The sequence below is a fragment of the Caretta caretta genome, chromosome 7, assembly GCF_965140235.1.
Source record: "Caretta caretta isolate rCarCar2 chromosome 7, rCarCar1.hap1, whole genome shotgun sequence".
Lineage (NCBI taxonomy): Eukaryota > Metazoa > Chordata > Testudines > Cheloniidae > Caretta > Caretta caretta.
In genome coordinates, this window is record NC_134212.1 from 85,567,266 (window position 1) to 85,591,128 (window position 23,863).

The 23,863-nt window shown below is 40.8% G+C and overlaps 1 protein-coding gene across 1 annotated transcript; it reads left to right on the forward strand.

Annotated features, from left to right (window-relative positions):
• PPA1 (inorganic pyrophosphatase 1) lies at positions 1-23,272 on the forward strand. Its single transcript, XM_048857990.2, has 11 exons — positions 1-172; positions 3,616-3,680; positions 8,620-8,673; positions 9,779-9,898; positions 11,299-11,385; positions 11,746-11,872; positions 12,946-13,073; positions 15,363-15,448; positions 17,154-17,223; positions 18,557-18,596; positions 22,897-23,272. Exons 1-11 carry the CDS (start codon positions 109-111, stop codon positions 22,926-22,928), a joined length of 873 nt encoding a protein of 290 aa, XP_048713947.2. The 5' UTR covers positions 1-108; the 3' UTR covers positions 22,929-23,272.
• The last annotated feature ends 591 nt before the right edge of the window (positions 23,273-23,863 follow it).

Below are 23,863 nucleotides of genomic sequence, written 5' to 3' on the forward strand. Positions count from 1 at the left end.
GGGAGAGGCCTGGCGCCTGCGCAGTGCTGTGCCCGGCAGTGCTAGCGTCCCTGGTGAAGGAGCCGGTGCGGTGTGTGTCAGTTTGTCTCGTTCGCTGCCGGTGGCACCATGGCCAGCTACAGCCTGGAGGAGCGCGCCACCCCCAACAGCCTGGAGTACCGGGTCTTCTTCAGTGAGTGCGCGGCGGCCCTCCCGCTCCGCGCGGGGTGCCCGGGCGATGGGATCCCGCCCCGGGGGAGGCCAGGCGGCATAGCGCCCGGCTTGGGGCAGCCTCCGGCCTGGGGTCGCCCCCTCGCCTCCGGGGGGCTGGGCCCGGCCCCGCTGACCAGATCCGCGCGGAGCTGCCTTGGCACCCCCGCCCCTCGCCGGCCCGGCTGCCGAGCGGGTTAAAGTCTGAGCGTGGCGCGGGTGGGGCCGGCCAAGGTGCCTGCTGCCGCCGCCGCCAGATAATCCTGTAAAGGGCTTTTCTCTGCTTCCTGCTCCTTCCAGCCCTGTCCCCGGGGGAACGGCCTTTAGCCTGGCCGGGCTGTCTAGGGCGGTAACCTGGGGCGCTGGCCTAGGCGGCACCCTGCCCCGGGGCTCCGCCTGGCACTGGCCGGGTGCAGGGGCTGGTGGGAATGGGCTCACCTGTCGTGCGGGGAAGCAACGAAAGCGTGGCTACGTGTCTCGAGCAGCAGCCCTGCCAAAGTCAACTCGCCTGGGGCCAATCTTCTACTCCTATGCTGCTTTTTTTTTTTTTTTTAAACGTAGAAGGGGTGAAAATGTGGAGGGAGGGAGGTATCGTCCACATTTAAATGCATGGGAGAGCAGAAAGATCATAGGGGAAACTAGCTGCATGTAGGACCACGTCCTTGAGACTGTTCATCATGCACCTATCAGCTCTTCAAAATCCTTCGTTGAAGCCCACAAGACCTAGTTGTTCCCTCAGTGAAGTGGCGACTTAACTCTTCCTCTTATTCTTGACCAGACATGTCAAACTGACACCTCTGATAATGCCATCAACTTGCTCTGGCTGCATCCCCTAAATCTTCTGCCTGATTACAGAGAGAGAAGTAGTTCCCAACTGTATCCACTCCTAACTTGTCATAGCTCTCAAGTAAGAACTTGTGCTGGGGCTGAAGGATAGAACAAAATTGGCTCTCAGAGTATTGCATCATCTGTTTGGCTTCCTTAGTAGCTCGCTTTCCATGGTTAGGAGTAAAAGGGCATGATACTGAACTGGCCACAAATAATAGACCTGCTCTGTTGCACCTCAGCAGAAGAAAATGCTTGACTTAGTACAATGTTCCCAACTCAATTTTCTGAAGGGAGATAGCATAAGAATCCTAGCCGGCTTCTCTAATTTAGCCGTTTAAGTGACTAATCTCCTAATGGCTGTCTTAACTGAGATTATGAAACATTTTGTATCCAATACAGTCTTTCTAGGAAAGTGATAATTTAGTACTGTATTGTTTAGTAGGAAGAGTTAATATCTAATATTGACCTGCTAGGATTTGAAATTTATTCCACAGAGAAAAAGCAGACACTGTCCATTACATTATAAAATCTCTGGGTGATACTAATTGGTAATACACAGGTATGAATAACAGAATCTTTCCATGCTTTCCGACTCATGCAGTAGGAGCAGGAGAGAAAATGGGGTGGGGAGTTAAAATGAGTATTGCTCAGTCAACAGGAGAAATAGCTGTCTGTTTCACATTGGAAATCTGATCATTCCCAGCAGACAAAGTCTTGCTTTATTGAGGGGGAACCAAACAACTCTCTTGAGGGCAACTAGCAAAGTAACTCATTTATGCTGAAATAAGTAGGCCTGTAGAAAATACCAGAAAACCTACAAACTGAAACTGTTAATTCTCAGATCCCTCAAAGTTCTGTTCTACGCAGGCTGTAACAGCAGCACTCTTGCCATCGTGGCTTTAAATATCAGCTGCAATTCTAAATATGAACTGTACCAAAATGTGAAAGAAAGCAGAATGTCTACACCAGGCTACAGTGAACTTGCCAGTCCTGGTCTTCACTAATTCTTTATTTTTGTAGTTTTGCAGACCATTTTGTTTCAACTTATCGAACATCAAAGATAATAGCGACTTTCACTGAGCACGCTGACTGTGTTTTAAATTAGTAACTACCAGTCCAGGGCAGGATAGTCTTGCAAAGATCCTGCAAGGGTGCTGGGCTTGCTGCGCATAGGATTCTAGCTTCATTCCCACTCATACTCTGTCCAGTTATCTGCTAGCTGGGGCAGGAAACAGCTTCAGACTCATTCCTGGTAAGCAGGTGAGGACGTTTCCCCTCCCCCCACCCTCCCCTGGAAAATGTGTGCAGCAGTGCTAGAAGGGGGTGGAAATGTCTGATGATTGTAACTCATGAATGAGGTTAGCCAACCTTACCTAGCTGGTAGCCTTCAACAAATAAGCCCTTTGCATGTGCCATACATATTGGAACCACTTTGATTTACTGGGTGATCTATAGCACTTGGGAGGGGTATAAGTATTGCTTATTAAGAAGGCTTCTGTATGTAGTTATTAGGGGAGCTCTTAGGATACAGCTCCAAGACAAATTATATCTGCAAGCTAATTAAACCTTGTGGTGGTCTTAAAGTGAATCTAGACCACTTCCTATAAGATCTGGATGTAATTTGCTGTCCTTCTTCCAGCCAGTGTTTGACAATTATCAATATTTTTATAATCTTGACAGTCACCTCCATAGGTGTCATTGGAGGTTGTCCCATGTCATTTCCCCCATAGAATGTGACACATTAGAGAATCTACTTCCATTATTCCCAGGGATCTTTGTCTAACTACTTGAGGGTATTATGTACCTATGATATCAACTTCTCCTTAGAGTTTGAAATAGAATGTTTCTATCTGTTGGTTCTTTTAAACTGCGCTGAGATTAGGGAGATAGACACAGCAGCATAATCATGCCTTACTTGGAGAAGGTATGTCTTGTTACTTCCTTCATGTATTCACAACCCTCTATTTAAAAACAAAAAATCCTTTACAATATTATTTGTGCAAATATTAAGGTGAGCTCTGCAAACAAGTGATGGCTGTTTTTTAATAAGTCTTCTCTTGTGCTGTATTTCTGGAGGAAACATGGGGAGTTTTATAAGACCTATGTTGCAGCAATGGAACTGTAACTAAGCTATGTCTACGCTACTGCGGTAAGTCGACCTACGCTACGCAACTCCAGCTATGTGAATAATGTAGCTGGAGTCAGTGTACCTTAGGTCAAGTTACCATGGGGTCTACACCGCGAGGGGTCGATGGGAGAAACTCTCCCGTCGACTTACCTTACTCTTCTTGTCGGGGTAGAGTATAGGGGTTGCCTGGAGGGCGATCTGCTGTTGCTTTGGCGGGTCTTCATTAGACCCGCTAAATCGACCTCCGGTGGATCGATCTCAGAGCGTCAATCCTGGATGTAATGTAGACCTGCCTGTAGTAACACTACATCTCTGACATTAGTTTCCCTGTTACTATTTCAGGACATGGTCAACATCTTCTAAGCTAGGCATTTGAATAAAGACAAATTTATAGCCATAATAGTTAAATTGTTTTCATTAGCGCTAAGTAATGCATCTTTATTTACTAGCTTAATATGTTGTTCTTTCAGAAAATGATAAAGGACACTACATTTCACCATTCCATGATATTCCAATATATCCAGTTGCTGGCAAGGTAATGTATATGGCTATATTAAGCAGGTTCTTAGCTTCCCACTATGAGAACTTTTCTATTAGAAATCTCTTCCCTCCAGATACTATTGGTTTCTCCTTTCAGTGCATCTGTGTGGTAAATAACTGCAACATAAACTATGATAGTAGTTGCCGCTGGCTAAACAGTGCAACTGCAATTTCTCTAACTGAGCAAACTGGGTTAGGTGGAATCTTACATCATGCACTTTCTCTGCTGATAAGGGAAATTCAGTACAAACTTAGCCATAAAATGAATGATAAGGTCTTCTGTACCTTGGAACTAGTAAATAACTTCTGATGCCAAGCCACTTAGGCAACTAACTTTATTAACTTAGACATGTGAAATAACATTGTTACTCGTCTTATAAACTGGAAATGGTTGGTTTCATGGATGAGAGCTATGCAATGGTTGGTTTCATGGATGAAAGCTATAAAAATTGTAAACTTTTCTAAGAATGCTAATGTAGAAGAATTTGAAAAGTGATGACTTAGGCCCTAATACCATGAGCAGAATCCTTATGTAAAGCTCTACTGAAATTGTTGTATGTCTTTGTTGCAGCGTCCTGAAGTGCTTCTTAGTTCTGGGGCTAAATTCTTAGCTGCATTAGGGCTGCTTTGTGTCACTTTCCAAATGAAGATCTGTCGTAATTCCAGTTTAACCAGCTACTGAAGTAACCTCCCAGTGTATGTCGAGATCATCAGGTTACCCAGAGCCATTCCAGTAGCTCCTATAAAACTATCTTGCTCTGAGAGGAGTGTGGCTGGGGAATCCCTGCATTCTCTGTGATCCATGGGTGCCATAACAAGTCCTTAAGGTTGTTGGCAGCTCCTGCAACTTAAAATGGTGGTTCCAACTTGCTTTCAAGGTCTGGCCCAACTGCACCATTTTTGAGTAGCAGCTCAGGATCTTGGGAATGATATGCTGTGTGGAAGGAATTTTTCATTGTGTGTACTTCCCCCCCCCCCCACCTCCTTCCCCCTCCCAGGGTTTTTACCACCTCTTTTGGTACTTTTGTCCAAACATAGTGCTAGTTCAGAATTGGCAAAGCTTGTGCTGAGGTGGTGGGAGAAGTGTAAGACTCTCTTCCATTACATCTGGAGAACTGCTTCCTTTTTTAAAGTCTCTAAAGCCCCTTGAACTGCTGTGGTACTTCCACTGACATCCATGGGAGTGCTGAATATGGGTCAAACTCTGTAGCAGAGTTGAAGGTTTTTCTGGACTCAGCATTTCAAAATGATTTCTGACAAATTGTGAAATGGTATCAAGTTACGCAATGTCAGTATTTGATCAAGATGTTGGCTCCAAATACAAATCTGTGTCACAGGGATGTCTCTTTCCCCCTCCCTCTTTTTTAAACTCATTCCTCCTCCCTCCTCAGGTACTATTTCTAATCTCCTATTATGCAGAGTTATTTGTGGAGCTCAATCTTACAAAGAGGACCTATAGATGGGAGTAGAGTTGTCTGTGCTGCCTTAATAACTACTTTTTGTAGAGAGCTGGCTGGTCATATGCCATTTTCATTTCCACTTGCTACTAGTATTAAAATGTAGAGTTTTAAAAAATAGATGAATTATCTGTTAAGATGTTGCACACGCTAAAATAAAAAGCTCAAATCTATCTCAAGTCTTTGGCACCCTCTGCATTCCTCCTTCCTTAGTCTAGGAAAGACAGTTCTCCTGTTATTTCATTGGACCACAGCATATGCATATCAAAACCTCAAGTTTAATAAAGGGAAGCTGGGAAACTGCCATCCTGTGTTGTGAATACAGCGAGTGAAAGCTACCCAACCTCTCCTTGGACTGTTGTGTTCTGCCCATGGGTTTCCTCTCCATGAAAATTTTCCTCTGACATATGGTTTGAGGAAGTAGTGCACATTTGCAGGGAAAGGGTTAGCATGACTGAATTCTGAGGGTGGTAAGAGAAGAGGCAAGAGCCCAGTAGATCAGGTAGGTGCACGGTCTGCTAGCTAGCTCTTGCTTTTTACAGTAAACCCTCCTGGTAAAAATATCTTTTCTGACTTGTCAGAATTATACCACTAAAGTAGATACAGACAAACATTTTGGAAGCATTTCATGTATTGACCGGGGTGTTATGGATATAAAGGGAAGATGGGCTGAAACAAAAACTTCTAATTTTCCAGTAGTGTGTGCAAGACCTCATATGAGCAGAACCAAGATACTTTCAAGACCAACTCCTATGTAGTGTGTAAGTTTATGTATAACTTGGGGAGGGTGTTAAGGGCAGCAGTTAGCTGGGTGGTAAGGAGAAGACACTTTCAAGTTAAGGCCACTCACAAAGCACTATATGCCAAATGTGGTGGAGAGCAGTATCTTCTTGCCCATCAACTCGTGCAAAACTTCCAACTTCCAAAAGCACGTTTCTGGAATGTAACTTAGACTAATAAAATACAACAAAAGTTATACTCTCATTCTCCTCAGTCTTTCTTGAACTGGGTAAAAACAAAAATTGGAGCGGAGGGGGTGGGAAGGTGTCTGGAGCAGTGCCTATCGGCTTCAGGATTTGGAGTATTACCGGTTAACTGCTAATCTCAGATTGGTAAACAAGCAGCACACTACATCAGTGTCTGTGGGGTGTGTGTACAAAAGTCATTGGGGAGAAACCAGTGTGATTAATATTGTATACAACTACACAATGCAGTGTTGACTGTGTTACTTTTCTTTGTATTGCATGGCTATCTCAGGGAACTTTCCTGGTTACTCTGCTGGTTCAGTAGCTGTTTTGTTAGGGAGTCCAGCTTAGGGCAAAAGGTTACGTTACTTTGTCTGGACACTGTCTCTAGCTCTTAATCCTGGTATTTTTAAGATCTTGAGAGGATTGTGAAGTATTTTTCAGTCTAAGATTTGAGATGTGCCAAACCTATCTGTACGTGGGCTCTTGTCCTCCCAGTATTCAAATGTGAAGTCACACTATCTTAATGTATTAATCATGCCTTCTAAACCATGTCAAACTCACCCACTTAATTTCCCAAATATGAACTAGCTTCTACATATACACAAGTTTCCAGAAGTTGCCTTATCTTGAATTTAGCTAATACCCTTCAACCTCCTCTCCCTCCCTTCAAAAGTTATGTTTATTTCCATACACTTAAGCACTGATTGAACAATCACACCTTACCTACTCTGTTCTGATCCACTGCATTTTCCACACTAATGGATCTTTCTCTCTCCCTCCTTAGTAGAGCAATGCACAAACACTAATGGAGCTCTGAACCACAGAGAAGAGCCCCTAACATTGAAAGAGTAGGTGTAGTAAACTGAAATTGGAGAACATGTAACACTGATTGCAAACCATTAGTCATCCAACTTTGGTGAAATGCAGGTGCAAGGGATTTAGCATCTCTGATACAACTGTTCTGAAATACTAATGCTGCTTAACCTGAGGATTAGATGAACCAACGGTTGACATGGAGCCAGGAGTTGCAGGTACTCAGCACTTTGAGAAAAAATAAGCCAGTCTTAGTTGTGGGGGAGGCCTTTTAAAAAAAAAATACAAAAAAGCTCTGAGCTCTGGAGGAAGAAATGACTCTAGTATGGGACTTTCAGAAGAAGTACTCTGTGTTGGTCTAACTCTCATCTCGGTGGAAGTTTCGTGCCAAGTCGCACCCATAGTCTCAGTACTGCAAGAGACAGTTCTATACAGTAGAACCTCAGAGTTACAAACGGACTGGTCAACCACACACCTCATTTGGAAACAGAAGTACATAATCAAGTAGCAAGAAAGACCTCCTCTCACCCCCCCCCCCCAAAAAAAAAAAAAAAGCAAATACAGTACTGTTTAAACTTTTTTTTAAAGGAAAAGTTTTAAAAAAAGTTTCTATGCTTGTTTCATTTAAATTAAGATGGTTAAATCAGAATTTTTTTTGCATAATAGAAAGTTTCAAAACTATATTAAGTCAACATTCAGTTGTAAACTTTTGAAAGAACAACCATAACGTTTTGTTCAGAGTTACGAACAATGTCCATTTCCAACATGCTCATAACTATGAGATTCTACTGACTTCCTGACAATCCTTGCACCTACTCCATTAAATATGCCTGAGCTATAGATGGGCCATCTTTAAACGGGGAGGGATGATTTTCAGAACATCTTGGAGATCTCTGGTTGTTTTTTTTTTTTAGTCAGGGTGGAGTTTGTATTTCTGCAATGTAGAATGCCTATCAGAAGCATTTTTTTCTTAGAACTGCCTCAATTATATTCACCCTGCAAATGAAAAATGAAACCTTTTAGTGTCATGGATCTGCTTATGCTTTCTTTGGCCTCCATTTTGTTTCTCACTAGAAACTCACATGAGATACTTCTTGTTATATGTTTACTAAACTTAATTTAAAACTGGTATTTCAGGATCTACTAGTGTCATGGAGTTATGTTGCTGAAAAGATGCGTGTTGCACCAACAGTGTAAAAAACCTACTGTCAGAATATAAAATAGCCTTAATGCTGGGCTTGCTGGGAGGAGTAACATTAGTCTGAATATTGAACACTTTACTGTTGACACTTAACTGACTGAGCAGCAGGATTTTATCAAGATACAACAAAATTATCTCACTTGGACACAGCAAAATGTGTTAGAACTTTAAATAACTTGCTGCTTTTGATTAAAGAAAAGGAGTACTTGTGGCACCTTAGAGACTAATCAATTTATTTGAGCATGAGCTTTCGTGAGCTACAGCTCACTTCATCGATGCATCCGATGAAGTGAGCTGTAGCTCACGAAAGCTCATGCTCAAATAAATTGGTTAGTCTCTAAGGTGCCACAAGTACTCCTTTTCTTTTTGCAAAGACAGACTAACACGGCTGTTACTCTGAAACCTGCTTTTGATTAGTTTGCGCTTCCTTTAGAATATGGGGATGTATTTCTCATTTCAGAGAGATTTTGCTGATCTGCTTCTTGCTTGTTTCAGAATGTGTTCAACATGGTTGTGGAAGTACCTCGATGGACAAATGCGAAGATGGAGGTAAGTGGAAGATAAAATCCATAATTGAAGGTCTGGCTGCATATAGTTCTTAAATCTCTGGCACTGCTGAATCTGTGTGGCTTTTTTGAAAGGAAAAAAGTAGTCTAATGTAGTACAACTTTGCTCTGGAACAAGCAGAAGACAGCCAAGTTAACAGACCTAAATGTAAAACTTTGGTAACTAGCTTTATTATGTATTAATACTAAAGTAAGCAAAATATGAAACTTAAAAGCTCTGACCAGTGTTGATGTCTCAGTTTAGGTATATAACAGTTGCAAAGCACACTTGGCTGTATAAAAAAATTGCAGAGTATGGACAGTTTTATGAAAACTTATTAAATCATAGTTCTACTGTAGTTAACTGCTAAATGAACTAGGAACACTGTAATAGTAGGCCAGGATCACTCCTATGTGAGGTGTAGTCTTCTTCAGTCCAAGACCCAGGTGTTGGTGGAGCTTTAAGACTCTTGCTTGAAGCCCCAGATGCCTAGTGGACGAGACCTCCTCCAGGAAAGGGATTAGTTTGGCCCATACTACTTGGGCACTGGAATGGCTGCAGGCTATATAAGCATAATTTAAGAAGGATGGGTTTGGGTATTAAGAGTAATTGTATATTTTGGAAGGCTTCCACATTCCAGCTTATCTGAATACCTCCCTTGGGAGTAGCCTTTCCTTTACCTCTGGCCCCTGACTAGTTGGATCACTGAGGGAGAGCCTGTATCCTAATAACTACAATCTGTAATGTATCTTAATCGCCAAGTAAGGGGCTCATTCCAAATAGGACTGGTTTGGATACCATTTTAAGCAACTCTTCCAGAGGCAAATTTTACCCATGATGTCAATAGTATTTATTTTTACTGGAGAACCCAGGCCAAGACTTTCTATGAAAAAGAAAAAAAGCCTCTGGGCATATTTTGGCATTTGCCTGTGTGGCCAGACTTTCAAAGGTACTGAATCTAACAGCTTTTGTTGACTTTGAAGGGAGTTGGTAAGTTTTCAGATTAGATTCAGATTCCTAATTTTGAACATCTGGGGTCTAGGTGACTAAATGGTCGTTGTTTTAGTTAGGTAAAAAATGTGCAGCTAACTGCATTTGTCTGTTTCAGATTGCAACAAAGGATCCTCTAAACCCAATTAAACAAGATGTGAAGAAAGGACAGCTGCGTTACGTTGCTAATGTATTTCCCCACAAGGGCTATATCTGGAATTACGGTGCTATCCCACAGGTATTGCTTTGTACATATCTTTTTTCTTGTGGTGGAAACTAGATATTAGCCACACAAACACCATCCTGAACATATTTATATGTTTTTTTTTTTAAAATGTGAATGCTACCATGCTAACAAAACACCAGGCTGAATCTATTCAGACTGAAACTGAAATAGAAAATGCTAATGAGGGGAAATATGTAGTGACAGTGACAGAAATCTCAAGAGGAAGGTAAGTATGCAAGTCATGTTGTAAACAAACTAACAAAAATATAAACTTGCAGTAAAATACCGATGTAGAATAAAACTGGCTTTATACCAGTAATAAAAAGCCAGCTGTTAAGCTACAATGACCCCTACCACCTATCAATTCAGTTGAACAACAGTCTTCAGAAATTAGTAGTAGGTGGATAGTCTTCACTGAAGAATGTTGCTATGTGAGAAGAATGTTTTAGGCATTTGGTAAGTGCTCTCTGATAGGAGTGATTCTGTGCCCATGTGTAAGTTTCAGACCCCTGGTGCTTCATCTAATGGTCTGACTTGGATTTCCCAGACAAATTCTTCTTAAAAGCAGCCTGTCAGGAGACCCTACATTCAGTTGTGTACAGACAGTGAAATATCACGAAGAGAGTCATTAATGTATACATAACTTGAACATACTTTAGGATCCTATGGCTAAATATACTAAAATCACCTTAGATAAGATACAGTATTAATACTTGCATTCTGCTGGGTATCACATCTGTAATTTGAACAGTCCTGGCCTTTTCTAGAAATAGACTTTCTATCTCATATAAATAAAAGCTAGGTTTTTAGTTAATGTTGTAGCTAACAAAACACATTGTATGACAACCTGTACAGAATGGATCTCTTCCATATCCTTCTCTGAACTTTGTTTGAATTTTAGGGCAGTGTGTGGACAAACTTTCCACCACCAAAGATGGACAGATTTGGCTGCCTGCCTGCCAGCATAAATATGTAAATAATGCTGCTACAAGTTCCTTATTGTAAAAGGGCTATCTTAACACTGATCTTGTTTTGTCTTTTAATTATCCTGCTAACTTTCGGTATCCTTCCCTCTGACCTAGGAGAAAGTGAGGTCAGTTCTGATAACGAGAAGTAGTTGAAAAGAACAGTCAGAAAAAGTGAGCATGCAGCTTATCCTGATCTAGAAATACCAAATGGAAATGGACAAAGTAAACAGGCTGTGTAAACAAATGTAAAAAGTGAACACTTCCTAACCAGCAATCAAAACTGCCTTTCTTCCTGCTGAAACCCAATGGAGAAACATTCCATCTTAATTAAGCTTCTTCACTAGAAAACTGCTGCCTGCATGAAAAACTCAGAGCCATCCATTCATGTACATTTTGAATCTCTGGGGCTCTCATCTAGTTTAAAAATCTCTTTCTCATACGTAGACATGGGAGAATCCAGGACATAAAGATGAAAATACTGGCTACTATGGAGATAATGATCCAATTGATGTGTGTGAAATTGGAAGCAAGGTAATGTGCTATCTTACAAAGGATGTTTATTTCTTAGAACTGTAATCCGTTAATTAACTGACTTCAGAGACCACCTAACTTCTGGGTCTTTTATTAAGAACTTGGCTTCTCTTAATGCTGCCATGGAGACTTCTGGTGCTGAAATGTAATGAATCTTAATTCCCCAAATTCATGTCAAAGTTCAAGTTAATGGCTATCCAGTGGTATGATTTACATTAGTTTCCAGCCATTCAGTCTTCTGTATTGATCCTCTTACTGAACTTGTTTTGAATGTTAACTTTTTACTGAATTGTAATTCGTCTTATGTTGCACATCCCATAGCACATTGGTAGAAATAATTAATAAATTTTATTTAATTAGGTATGCTCAAGAGGAGAAGTAGTTAAAGTGAAGGTTCTGGGCACACTAGCGCTGATTGATGAGGGGGAGACAGACTGGAAAGTAATAGCAATCAATATTGAAGACCCTGAAGCAGCCAGCTATAACAGTAAGTAGCACAGGAGGAAGGCATTGTTTTGGCCTTTTACTTACCCAACTGGGGGTTTTGAACAGAATGTTCCTTCATGCTGGAAAAATCTGCATTTAAAATCCCTAGAGCTAGATTTTAGCCGGCTTCTGCACAGGGCCTTGGCAGAGCAAGGTGAACCCAACCCCCTTTTTCACTCCCATCCTGCTTCTTGTGCCAAGGGATCTACATATTCCTAGAAGTGGTGCTGGCCTAAGCCGCAGAAGGGTATACTAGTTCAGCACAATCCTTTAGCACCTCTGCTGGTAGAGGTCGCTTGGAAGCTTCCAGTGGGAGCTGGTTACCCTTGTGCAGCCAAAACCCTGAGGGAAGGTGATAGTGGAAACTCCACTAAGGGTGAATTGTATACACAGCACTCAGAAGATTTTGCTGGCGCAGGCACAAGACACAATTTGCACCTCTGAGCAACAGCTGGCTTGATCGGGTCCATACAGCTAAATGAGCATGTGGTGTCTGACAAAACACACCTAAGTTCTTCACTCAAGTTTCTCCTGACTAAAGGTCAAAATTCCTTCTGCCCCTTCTCCCCTGAAAATCAGAAAAGATTCCAGTAAAATAACTTGGGCTAATCCGACCTATTAAAGGTTATCAATAACCTATCTTTGAAAAATAACTCTTCTGTGCTTTTGACAGTTGGATATACTCTGAGGATCAACCAGCCTCAAATCTGACTACTTCTTGCTGTCTCAAATTAACTTGTTTCTTGTCTTTTTGACATAAACTTGGGCAGGGAGGTAAATCTTGTTCTTAGATATCTAAAATCCACCCTCTATCTTAAAAATTGACTTATAGTACATTAGCCAAACTTGTCCCTAACAAATGACTTCTCATGAGAGCTAGGCATACACTCTTTAGGAGATGTTTCAGGTGTTGTACTGTAGCCAACAATCATAATGCTTATCTTCCTCAGTAGTGCGAGACTCCAAGGTGGTCTGGACAAAAGTATATTATACGCATAGCACAGACTAGTTTAAGACTGCACATATTTGCATGATAAAGAAGAGTTTTTTGTTTTTTTTCCCCCCTGCTGTTAGATATTGATGATGTCAGAAAGATAAAACCTGGATACCTAGAAGCTACAGTGGACTGGTTTAGAAGATACAAAGTACCTGATGGGAAGCCAGAAAACCAGTTTGCATTTAATGGAGAATTTAAAGACAAGGTAATGTAACCACCTCTTCATTATTGTAAATCTGTAAAACCAATCTGATTGTCCAAAAAGCACATTACAGTTGAAGAACAATAGTCTATACGTTAAGCGTGAGGCACATATTGCATACTTAAATGTTAGTTTTCAGAGTAGCAGCCGTGTTAGTCTGTATTCGCAAAAACAAAAGGAGTACTTGTGGCATCTTAGAGACTAACAAATTTATTTGAGCATAAGCTTTCGTGAGCTACATTGAATGCATCCGATGAAGTGAGCTGTAGCTCACGAAAGCTTATGCTCAAATAAATTAGTTAGTCTCTAAGATGCCACAAGTACTCCTTTTGTTTTAAATGTTAGTGTGACTGCAAAACTGAAGTTTCACTTGAAAACCTAGGCCACTTGACTAAGCTTTATTTTATCTACTGTAATAGAAATCACTGATTTATTCCTCTTCTAGCTCTCCCCAACCCCATCTTTATTTTGCTTGCTAGCAGAAACACTAAGGGTTACATCCTCAGGTGCAATGCAGCTGTTGAACACCCTCAGCTGTTGGAAACCACACATAAAATAGGTGTATCCCTCTACAGGAGGATCACTCCAGAACACAGGATCTTCTGGCATAGAACCAGCACAGTAACTCCAGTGACTTTCTGTTGACATGTGGAGCTTAGCCAGAACAAAGGGGGCATGACTGGTGCTTCCCTTTATCTCACTGATCTCTTCTCCTTTCCTCCTCCCCCTCCCCCCCCATCTTGGCCTGTTAGAGCCTCCTAGCAGGTGACAAAAGCACACAGGTAGCCCATGAAGACTGGGTGGTGCGCTTGTGTACACACTCTTCTCCTTCAGACGTGTTGTCCTAATTTGCTATAACCAAGGAGCTGATTTACCTCTTCTAAGTTACTGTACATATATTCTGAAATTCTCACCGATTTCCTCAGGGTGTAAGGATTTTGTTTTGATGGCATCCCTCTCTTTCCAATTATTTATAACTAGTGAAACAAGAATTTTAAAAAAATTATCTTTTAACCATATTCACTAAGCATTTCACTTGGCTGTGACTATAACCATTACATTACTAGTTTCACTTTCTGGATCATATGCTAGAAAAGGATTCTTGTGTGTGTCAGGCTACACAAGTCTAAAAAGTATTTTGAATTTAAATGTGTAAAAGAAAAAAGTGTTAACATAATTTTTGCCTAAAATTAATTGGAAATGTCCCCTTCCTTTAAATATTCAGAAAATAGTTCCAAAAACTGATCAGTGTCATGGCTAGTCTACATAGCTATTATTCTTTTTTTCTGTCGCACCCATTCTGTTAGGTGTTTCAGTACTTTGTATCTAAGAGTTTGCTTAAACTAGGGAAGGAGGATAGAGCAGGGATGGCCAACCTGTGGCTCTGGAGCCACATGCAGCTCTTCAGAAGTTAATATGCGGCTCCTTGTATAGGCACCGACTCCGGGGCTGGAGCTACAGGCACCAACTTTCCAGGGTGCTGGAGGGTTCTCACTGCTCAACCCCTGGCTCTGTCACAGGCCCTGCCCCCCTTCCCACCCCTGCCATGCCTTCACTCCTCCCCTTCCCACCCCCCCCAGACTCCTGCATGGCTCGAAACAGCTGATTGGGAGGTGCAGGGAGGGAGGGGGAGGCGCTGATTGATGGGGCTGCTGGTGGGCAGGAGGCGCTGAAAACGGGGGCAGAGCTGATGGGGGTCTGCTGATGTATTACTGTGGCTCTTTGACAATGTGCACTGGTAAATTCTGGCTCGTTTTCAGGCTCAGGTTGGCCACCCCTGGGATAGAGATTAGGTCAGGATCAGCCAACACATGTTAGCAAACATCAAACTCTTTCACTAACGTAGACACTCTGTTAGTGAGAGAGGAAAATGGTTTTATGGTAAAGGTACTGGACTGAGATTTAGGAGATCAGAGTTCAGTTCTTCTGTGTGCCACAAACTTACTATGTCTCCTTCAGCATCTTGATTCCATCTTGAAAGAGAAATTTTATAATCCCCCATTTTGTCTGTTAAGGTGTTTGGGGCAAGCACTGTGTCTTACTAGGAATCTGTAGAGTACCCAGCACAAAGGGGGCCTAATCTCACTTAGCAGCTCAAGCTGCTACTATAATACTAATAGTGACAGAGGGCAAAATAATAGTAGAGATACTTAATCTGTTTATAGCAAGAAAATTGCTCTTCTAAAATATCTACCATAAACATTAGACTCTGTTGGTTCCTATCTAATTGACAGAATGGGGGATCATTAGAGTATTTGCCAGTAATATGGAATTTATCCTTTTTAATTTTAGGACTTTGCAATTAACATAATCAAAAGCACTCATGAACACTGGACAGCTCTAATATCTAAAAAAACAGATGGAGGAGAAATCAATTGGTAGGTTACAACTCTTCTGTTACACTGCTTTTTTGTTAAAAATTCTAACCAAATGGGAGTACTTAATAGAAGTCTGTGTTAGGGGTTTAAAAAGGGTCCCAAAGGTGATCCCAGCAATTACAGGCCTGTAAGTGTGACTTCAGTACCGGGCAAACTGGTTGAAACTATAATAAAGAACAATATTGTCAGTCATATAGATGAACATAATTTGTTGAGGAAGAGTCAACATGGTTTTAGTAAAGTGAAATCACGCCTCACCAATCTACTAGTATTTTTTGAGGGGGTCAACAAGCATGTGGACCAAGGGGATCCAGTGGATATAGTGTACTTAGATTTTCAGAAGGCCTTTGACAAGGTCCCTCACCAAAGGCTCTTACACAAAGCAAGCTGCCACGGGATAAGAGGGAATGTGCTCTCGTGGATTGGTAACTGGTTTAAAAGATAGGAAACAAAGGGTAGGTATGAATGGTAAATAGTGGTCACCCCCAAGGGTCTGTTCTGTGACCAGTCCTAGTCAACATATTCATAAATTATTTGGAAAAAGAGGTAAACAGTGAGGTGGCAAAATTTGCAGATGATACAAAATTACTAAAGATAGTTAAGACTCAGGCAGACGACAAAAGGATCTCTCAAAACTGGGTGACAGGGCAACAAAATGGCAGATGAAATTTAATGTTGATAAATGCAAAGTAATGCACATTGGAAAGCATAATCCCAACTATACATACAAAATGATGGGGTCTAAATTAGCTGTTACCACTCAAGAAAGAGATCTTAGAGTCATTGTGGATAGTTCTCTGAAAACATCCATTCAATGTGCAGCAGCAGACAAAAAGCGACCAGAATGCTGGCAATAATTAAGAAAGGGATCGATAATAGGACAGAAAATATCACGTTGCCTCTATATAAATCCATGGTACGCCCACCTCTTGAATACTGTGTGCAGAGGTGGTTGCCCCATCTCAAAAAAGATATATTGGAATTGGAAAAGGTTCAGAAAAGGGCAACAAAAATTATTAGGGGTATGGAGCAGCTTCTGTATGAGGAGAGATTTTAAGACTGGGACTTTTCAGCTTGGAAAAGAGACGGCTAAGGGGAGATATGATTGAGGTCTATAAAATCATGACTGGTGCAGAGAAAGTGGATAAGGAAGTGTTTTTACTACTACTCATAACACAAGAACTAGGGGTCACCAAATGAAATTGTCAGCAGGTTTAAAACAAACAAAAGCAAGTATTTCTTCACACAACCCACAGTCAACCTGTGGAAGTCCTTGCCAGGTGTTGTGAAGGCCAAGACCATAACAGGGTTCAAAAAAGAACTAGATAAATTCATGGAGGATAGGTTCATCAATGGCTATTAGCCAGGATGGGCAGGAATGGTGTCCCTAGCCTCTGTTTGACAGAAGCTGGGTATGAGCGACAGGATGGATCACTTGATGATTACCTGTTCTGTTCATTCCCTCTGGGGCACCTGGCACTGGTCACTGTCAGAGGACAGGATACTGGGCTAGGTGGACCCTTGGTCTGACCCAGTAGGGCTGTTCTTATGTTACTCTAGTATTAGCAACTTATTCTGTAGCTCATTCAAAAACTGAGCCTTCAGCCTGTGTTTTTTAAAACTGGTAACCTTAATACCATTAATGCTGTTGTCTAATACTCTTGGGGAAAGAACTTGGCTCTCACAATTGACCTTTCTCTTTTAGCACAAATACAACTGTGTCAGACAGCGCTTTTTGTATTAGTCAAGAATCTGCTAAAGCTACTGTGGAAGCAGTAAGTACAAATAGATTTGGGTATCTTTATTTTTTAAAGCACCGGGTGTCCGTGATTATAAAGAAAAGACAAAAGGAGGTTAGGTGGTACACTAAAAAAAACATTTTTTTCCCTGTAGGAACAACTTGTTGTATTGGCTAAAATCACTCTAGATGGCCAATCTAAGCATGAACTTTTAGTAAGCAGAGGTGCAGGCGTGTACAGAAACTGAAACCCCTTTTTTCAGAGTTTCTACTTGCCCAGCTCATCTGGGGATGGAATCTCTTTTGAAACACTGTTTTAATTGGAGCAAAGTACTTGTTTTTGTATCATTAACTCATGTAAATGACTTGAAGTTAAAATGTTTGAAGAACTTTTTGAAAATGAATAGCTAAGACATAACATGAACTTCAGTTTTTAAAGTATAGGCTACCCTTTGCCCTCAGAATGCATGATATTTGCAACAGAACGACTTCCAAAGGACTCCCTTCTGATTCCTTGAGAATATTTCCTGTCAAATGCATTGTCTGACATCTAATGTGTACTGCATTAATCAAAACTTCTAAATGGGTGAGGAATTCAAGCACTTCAGAATATTTGGCTATACCTGTAAGTCTGGAGTACCACAATATTAGGCAATTTCTAATAGAAGTGATGCAAAAAAGTGTGAATGGATAGGTAATGAACAAATCCTTTCAATATGTTAAAATAATTCTTATCAGAAGCAGAGACCAGTTTATAAATAGATGAAGATATAAACCTGTTTAACTTACTCTGCTTTCTAAAAGTGTCATGTTATAGCTGTGTCAGAATTACGTGGTAAAATTCTGAGGATAGAACACTTCATTAGGTTGTGGACTGGAATTGTCACCAGCCACAATATATCTTCGTCTTATCACTAGAAAAGCAAATACTCCTTGGGAAATATTAAACCTGGAATCCAAAACTAATTCTAAATGTCCTTTGCTCTTGTTTTTTGGAATCCAGTATTGGGACATTAAATAGCTATGGCTGCAGAAAGACAATAGAATATTATCTGCTTGCCTTTGTAGAGGTAGATATGCTTAGTGCAGAATGCCACCAAAAAATAGCTGGCTTGATTACTTCCATATTATCTAGAAGCTGTACTGATTTACAGAATACTGACAATATATAGCTGTGTTCTTAATCACCTATAGTTCTCCAGTATTGGCTGGTATGAATCTCTCTCCATATTTATATAGCCTGGATTTTAAATCTAGTTTAGTGAAGAGCGGGCTTTGGGAACACCAAGAAGCATAGTAGTCTCCAGATCTTAACAGTACCTCAATAGATTCCATAGTCATAAGCTATTAATGCACGTCTTATTTATCAGGTACCACCCTGTGGAACTCCCAATACAATACCATCTGAAGGTAAGCCTTAACACCTACATCTCATTCCAAAGTGACTTTAAGAAACGTTCGTTAAGAGAGATTCTATAGGAAAAATTTACTGCAAATATTTTAAGTATGGTAACATTTTTTAAAAGCATTGGAAATAAACTAAAAGCTTTGTTTAGAACTCTTGATTTTGTAAGTAACTGTTTAAAAATGTCTAACTTTTCCACTCAACTCCTAATTTTGTACATGTGAAGATGCTGCAGCATCAAGTATTCTAACTGCTGTTTGAATAGCTTTAGCAAGGAGAGAGGAAGGAATACTGGGATTAGCAGGTTTCTTGAGCTTTAGGAAAAGCAATCCAGAGGACTGAAAGCATAGTGAATGCAGCAGAATCCACACCTCTCTACTTTATGCCAAAAAAAGTGAAGGGGGAAAAGTTTACAGAAGTAGGATAACGTATCTATTAATAGTGCAATGTATAAGTGAGCTGAAAAAAGAGAGGCTTGATTTCATACCCCCAGAAGTAAGTAGCAAAAACCAGACAAGTTGCCAGAAAACCAATACTCTCTCTATTCAGTTTCTAAAGCATTTGTAACTGACAGGTTCATTAAAAATGCTTTTGCCTCACTGAATATGCTTGTATCTTTAAACTTGTAATTGGATATTCCTAGTAAGGTTAAGGTTAAAAGGTTAAATGATTGATGATGCCATTACTGAAGCAGCTGTCACAACTATAAGCATTCTTTGGTCATCCATCCTTTTTTCTATATGTGATGCTATAACATAGAATCATAGAATATAAGGGTTGGAAGGGACCCCAGAAGGTCATCTAGTCCAACCCCCTGCTCGAAGCAGGACCAAATCCCAGTTAAATCATCCCAGCCAGGGCTTTGTCAAGCCTGACCTTAAAAACCTCTAAGGAAGGAGATTCTACCACCTCCCTAGGTAACGCATTCCAGTGTTTCACCACCCTCTTAGTGAAAAAGTTTTTCCTAATATCCAATCTAAACCTCCCCCACTGCAACTTGACTTAACTTAACATGCCTCTAACCTTAAAATCTTGAGGCTGCTAGCACCAATGCAGTCCTAGAGTAAGTCTGTTACTAAAACCTTTTCACAGATTGCCTTACTTCAGGAGTTGTGGGATCATAACTGTGTAATAAAGAGAAATGCCTGAAATTAGCTGCCATCTTGAAGCCCCTCACCCCATAAAGGGATCAGTCTCCACACAACTTTTTGGGGTAATGCTCCCAACTCCATGGCTCAGGATTCATTGAAATCTAAGAGCCCTTTTTGCACCATTGTCTAATCAGTGGGTAATCAAAATGGCTGCCTTGTTGCCAAGGAGAGTCTAGTGTAGTAATTAAGTTCTAAAGTAACAAGTTTGAAGTTTGCTTAAGAAGGGGAAACACAGATTAAACTTTCTTGTTAACTAAGTTTGGAGAGAGTGCTAGCTTGATAAATTAAGTGTGTGTGGGAAGAAAGGGGGGTAACTCCCTTTGATGGACAGCCAGCCAGCCAGTTAGCTGTTGCTTTACCTGTAAATGGTTTAAAAAGTCCCCCAGATAAAGAAAAATAAAAGTGGGTGTGATAGGTTGGATCACAGAAACCCCCTTGGGACTGCTACCTGATGTGCCTAGACTACCTTTGAGCCTGTTTTCCCTGCTAGCTTGGTACTTCAGAGCCCTGCCTGGTTGTGCCAGGCACGCTAGCCTGCTACAGCCACAGACCCAGGTCTGAACCACATCCCCCCACAAGCTACAGGCTTAACTGAAAACAGCTTAAGAAGTGCTCCTGTCTCTTGCACTTACATACCCAAATCCCAAATAAATCTATTTTACCCTGTATAAAGCTTACAGTAACAAAGCTTATACAGGGTAAACTCATAAACTGTTCTCCCTCTATAACACTGATAGAGAGAGATGCACAGCTGTTTGCCCCCCCAGGTATTAATACATACTGTGGTGTAATTAATAAGTAAAAAGTGATTTTATTAAATACAAAAAGTAGGATTTAAGTGGTTCCAAGTAATAACAGACAAAAAGTGAATTACCAAGCAAAATAAAATAAAACACACAAGTCTAAGCCTAATACAGTAAGAAAGTGATTACAGATGAAATCTCGCCCGTAGAGATGTTCCAGTAACCTTCTTTTACAGACTAGCCTCCTTCTACTCTGGGTCCAGCAATCACTCACACCCCTGTAATTATCCTTTGTTCCAGTTCCTCTCAGGTATCTTTTGGGGTTGGGGAGGCTACCTCTTGAGCCAGCTGAAGACAAAATGGAGGGGTCTCCCAGGGCTTTATATAGTTTCTCTCTTGTGGGTGGAAACCCCTTCCTCCCCTGTATAGAATCCCCTCTACAAGATGGAGTTTTGGAGTCACCTGGGCAAGTCACATGTCTATGCATGACTTCTCTATAGGAATGCTCTCAGGAAAGCTCAGATATGGATTGGCATCTATCAGTCTTTTGTCAGCTTAAGTGTTTCTTGATTGGGCACTTACTGAGAATAGTCTTCTCAAGAAGCTGACCAAATGCTTCACTGAGGCTACTTAAAATCAAACAAGTACACAGCCAATATTTATAACTTCAAATACAAAAATGATACATGCATATAAATAGGATCAATATATTCAGTAGATCAGGGATTGGCAACTTTTGGCACGCGGCCCGCCAGGGAAAGCCACTGGTGGGCTGGGACTGTTTGTTTACCTGCAGTGTCCGCAGGTTCAGCTGATCACAGCTCCCACTGGCCATGGTTCGCTGCCCCAGGCCAATGGGGCTACGGGAAGCAGTGGCCAGCACATCCCTCGGCCACACCACTTCCCGCAGCCCCCATTGGCCTGAAATGGCGAACCGCGGCCAGCTGCGATTGGCTGAACCTGTGGACACTACAGGTAAACAAACTGTCCCGGCCCGCCAGCAGCTTTCCCTGATGGGCCGCATGCCAAAGGTTGCCAATCCCTGCAGTAGATCATAACCTTTGCAGAGATATGTTACATAGCACATGTAGCATAAAACATATTCCAGTTATGCCATATTTACATTCATAAGCATATTTCTATAAAGCATTATGGGGTGCAATGTCACAGTGGGCACCTGACCAAAAGAGTCAATGGGAAGGCTAGGACTTTTTAAAATTGGGAAAGTAACTTTCCCTTTGTTGTTCTCTCTGGGCTGAAGAGATGGGGCAGCAGGAATGCTGTGTAAAGTTTGAACCAGATATTAAAATCATATCTAGAACTTTTAACAACCAAAATATTTAAGTAAATTAGAAATGTTTAGGAAGACCGCAATTAGGGGTTTATTTCTGTTTATTTTTTAAGGCTTGTGAACTTCTCTGTACTAACCTCAGATGCTTTTGTTTGCTTGTAACCTTTAACCTAACCCCCAAGAAAGCTATTTTGGGTGCTTAATTTAAGCTTTTCCCAATTTTAAAAAGTTCTATCCTTCCCATTAGCTCTTTTGGTCAGGTGCCCGCTTTTTTTCTTTTTGCTTTACCTGGGGGACTTTTTAACCCTTTACAGGTAAATCAAGTAAAGAACAGCTACCAGGAGGGATTTTACAGCTGGCTAGCTGGGTGCCCATCGCAGGGAGCTGCTCTCCTCTCCTCCTCCTCCCCCCCCCCCTTTCATTTATCACAGCTAGTCAGGAACTCTTCTGGAATTTTAAAGTATTTAGTACTGCCTTAGACCCTGTGCAGAATGCTTGCAGTGCACTATTGTGTAAAAACATTAATTTCAGTGTAGTAGGAAGGCTGGTGGGGAGGAGGACTTCAGTCTCTGGGAACAGTTGCTCAACACTCTTATGTCTCAGATGTTAGGGAATTATGGAACTAAAAAATAAAATCAGCATGGTTGTAGGCTACTGTAATCCCTGACTACAAAATTATTAATTTATGTATTGCATCTGAGATAACAAAATATTTAAGTACAGGGACTGCAAACATCAGTGTGGCTTAGTTAATTTTAAGTCTGTATTGTTACCGTTCTAATTGCTTCTCTACTTAGCAATACTGATAAAATGCCAAAAAGAAGAGTCTTGCTCCCATTCTAGTTAATAGCAAAGCTTCCACTGACTGCAGTGGGAGCAGGAGCAGTTCCAAAATCACATCTGACAGTCCCAGGGGTTGAGGAAATTAGTAAAGTTTGAAAGAGTTGAGTGGTAAGTAACCCCTAATAGCCACAGGCAGATAACATTGGGTCCACAAACTCTTCTGCAGAAATATTAATGGTCTGTGGGGTCCTGGAGAACTTGAACTAAATGTACAATGATAACTGGGTTTAAACCTTTTTTTTTCTTTTCCCTTTTTCTTTTCCTTTTCTGACTACAGTGGACAAGTGGTTCTATTACCAGAAAAATTAAGACCTAAAGGTGGATGTTGAAATGCCTACATTTCTCCTACCAGGAAGCCCTAAGTAGGGGAAGGAATGAGAAATACTGGCTTACAGTTCCAGAGGAAAAAATAGTCTTGTCTTATAGATAACTTATCATAACAGAATTGCATATCTACCAATGTGGCATGTTCAAGATGTACTAAAGTCATGTGGAGAACTAAATGCAATCATTTTGTAAAAGAGCAGTTTCATGTGTCTTAATATGTATCTTTGTACATCACAACAGTAATTGTTCAACTCAATTGTGTATAGAATACTTGATGGGTGTTCACTGTACATTAGTAAGAAATAAAATTATTTTGCTGAAGTTCATTCTGTGGATTCCTGTCTCCTCCTCTTCTCTCCCAGTATTCTGTCTAAACACAAAGCTACTCTGAATCAAATAAGCCTTTAAAAACAAATTTCTTCTATCAAGAGACAAAGGCTGCATATGCTCATCTTTTGCTTCACAGCACAAGGATTCTGTGGAGGAAGGACCACGACACTTAATTTCAGTGATTGTAAAAATGTGGTGCCTTGGTTGAAAAATGCATATACCTAAACACTCAGGTGAGCAGTACTCAACTGCCATGGCAGTTCTTAATTACAAACCACCTACTCCTGTGCATCAGCAAGACCTTAAAGCACAGAAACCTTTGCTTGAGTATATTAACTTACACAAATTTAATCAACTCTAAGTGCTGTTGCTGCAAGTAATTTATTACTACTAAAACTGACCAGTTAGCCAAAAATTCTATTTATTTCATATCAGGGTGGATACAAACTGATTTTTTAAAAAATCTAATCTGATTTAAATACATTTAGATACTTTTATTTAAATACAGGTTTGTTTTTTTAAATAAACCTATTTAACATTCTGAAACTGACAATCTATGTTAAGGTTTAAACTATTAAAATATTTAA

What these genes read in the sequence shown, in the direction of transcription:
- PPA1 (XM_048857990.2), top strand. Translation starts at nt 109, where the DNA reads ATGGCCAGCTACAGCCTGGAGGAGCGCGCCACCCCCAACAGCCTGGAG. An exon ending in TGAAGCAGCCAGCTATAACA is followed by an intron (nt 11,873 to 12,945) that starts GTAAGTAGCACA and finishes CCCTGCTGTTAG; the next exon opens with ATATTGATGATGTCAGAAAG. An exon ending in GATGGAGGAGAAATCAATTG is followed by an intron (nt 15,449 to 17,153) that starts GTAGGTTACAAC and finishes TTTCTCTTTTAG; the next exon opens with CACAAATACAACTGTGTCAG.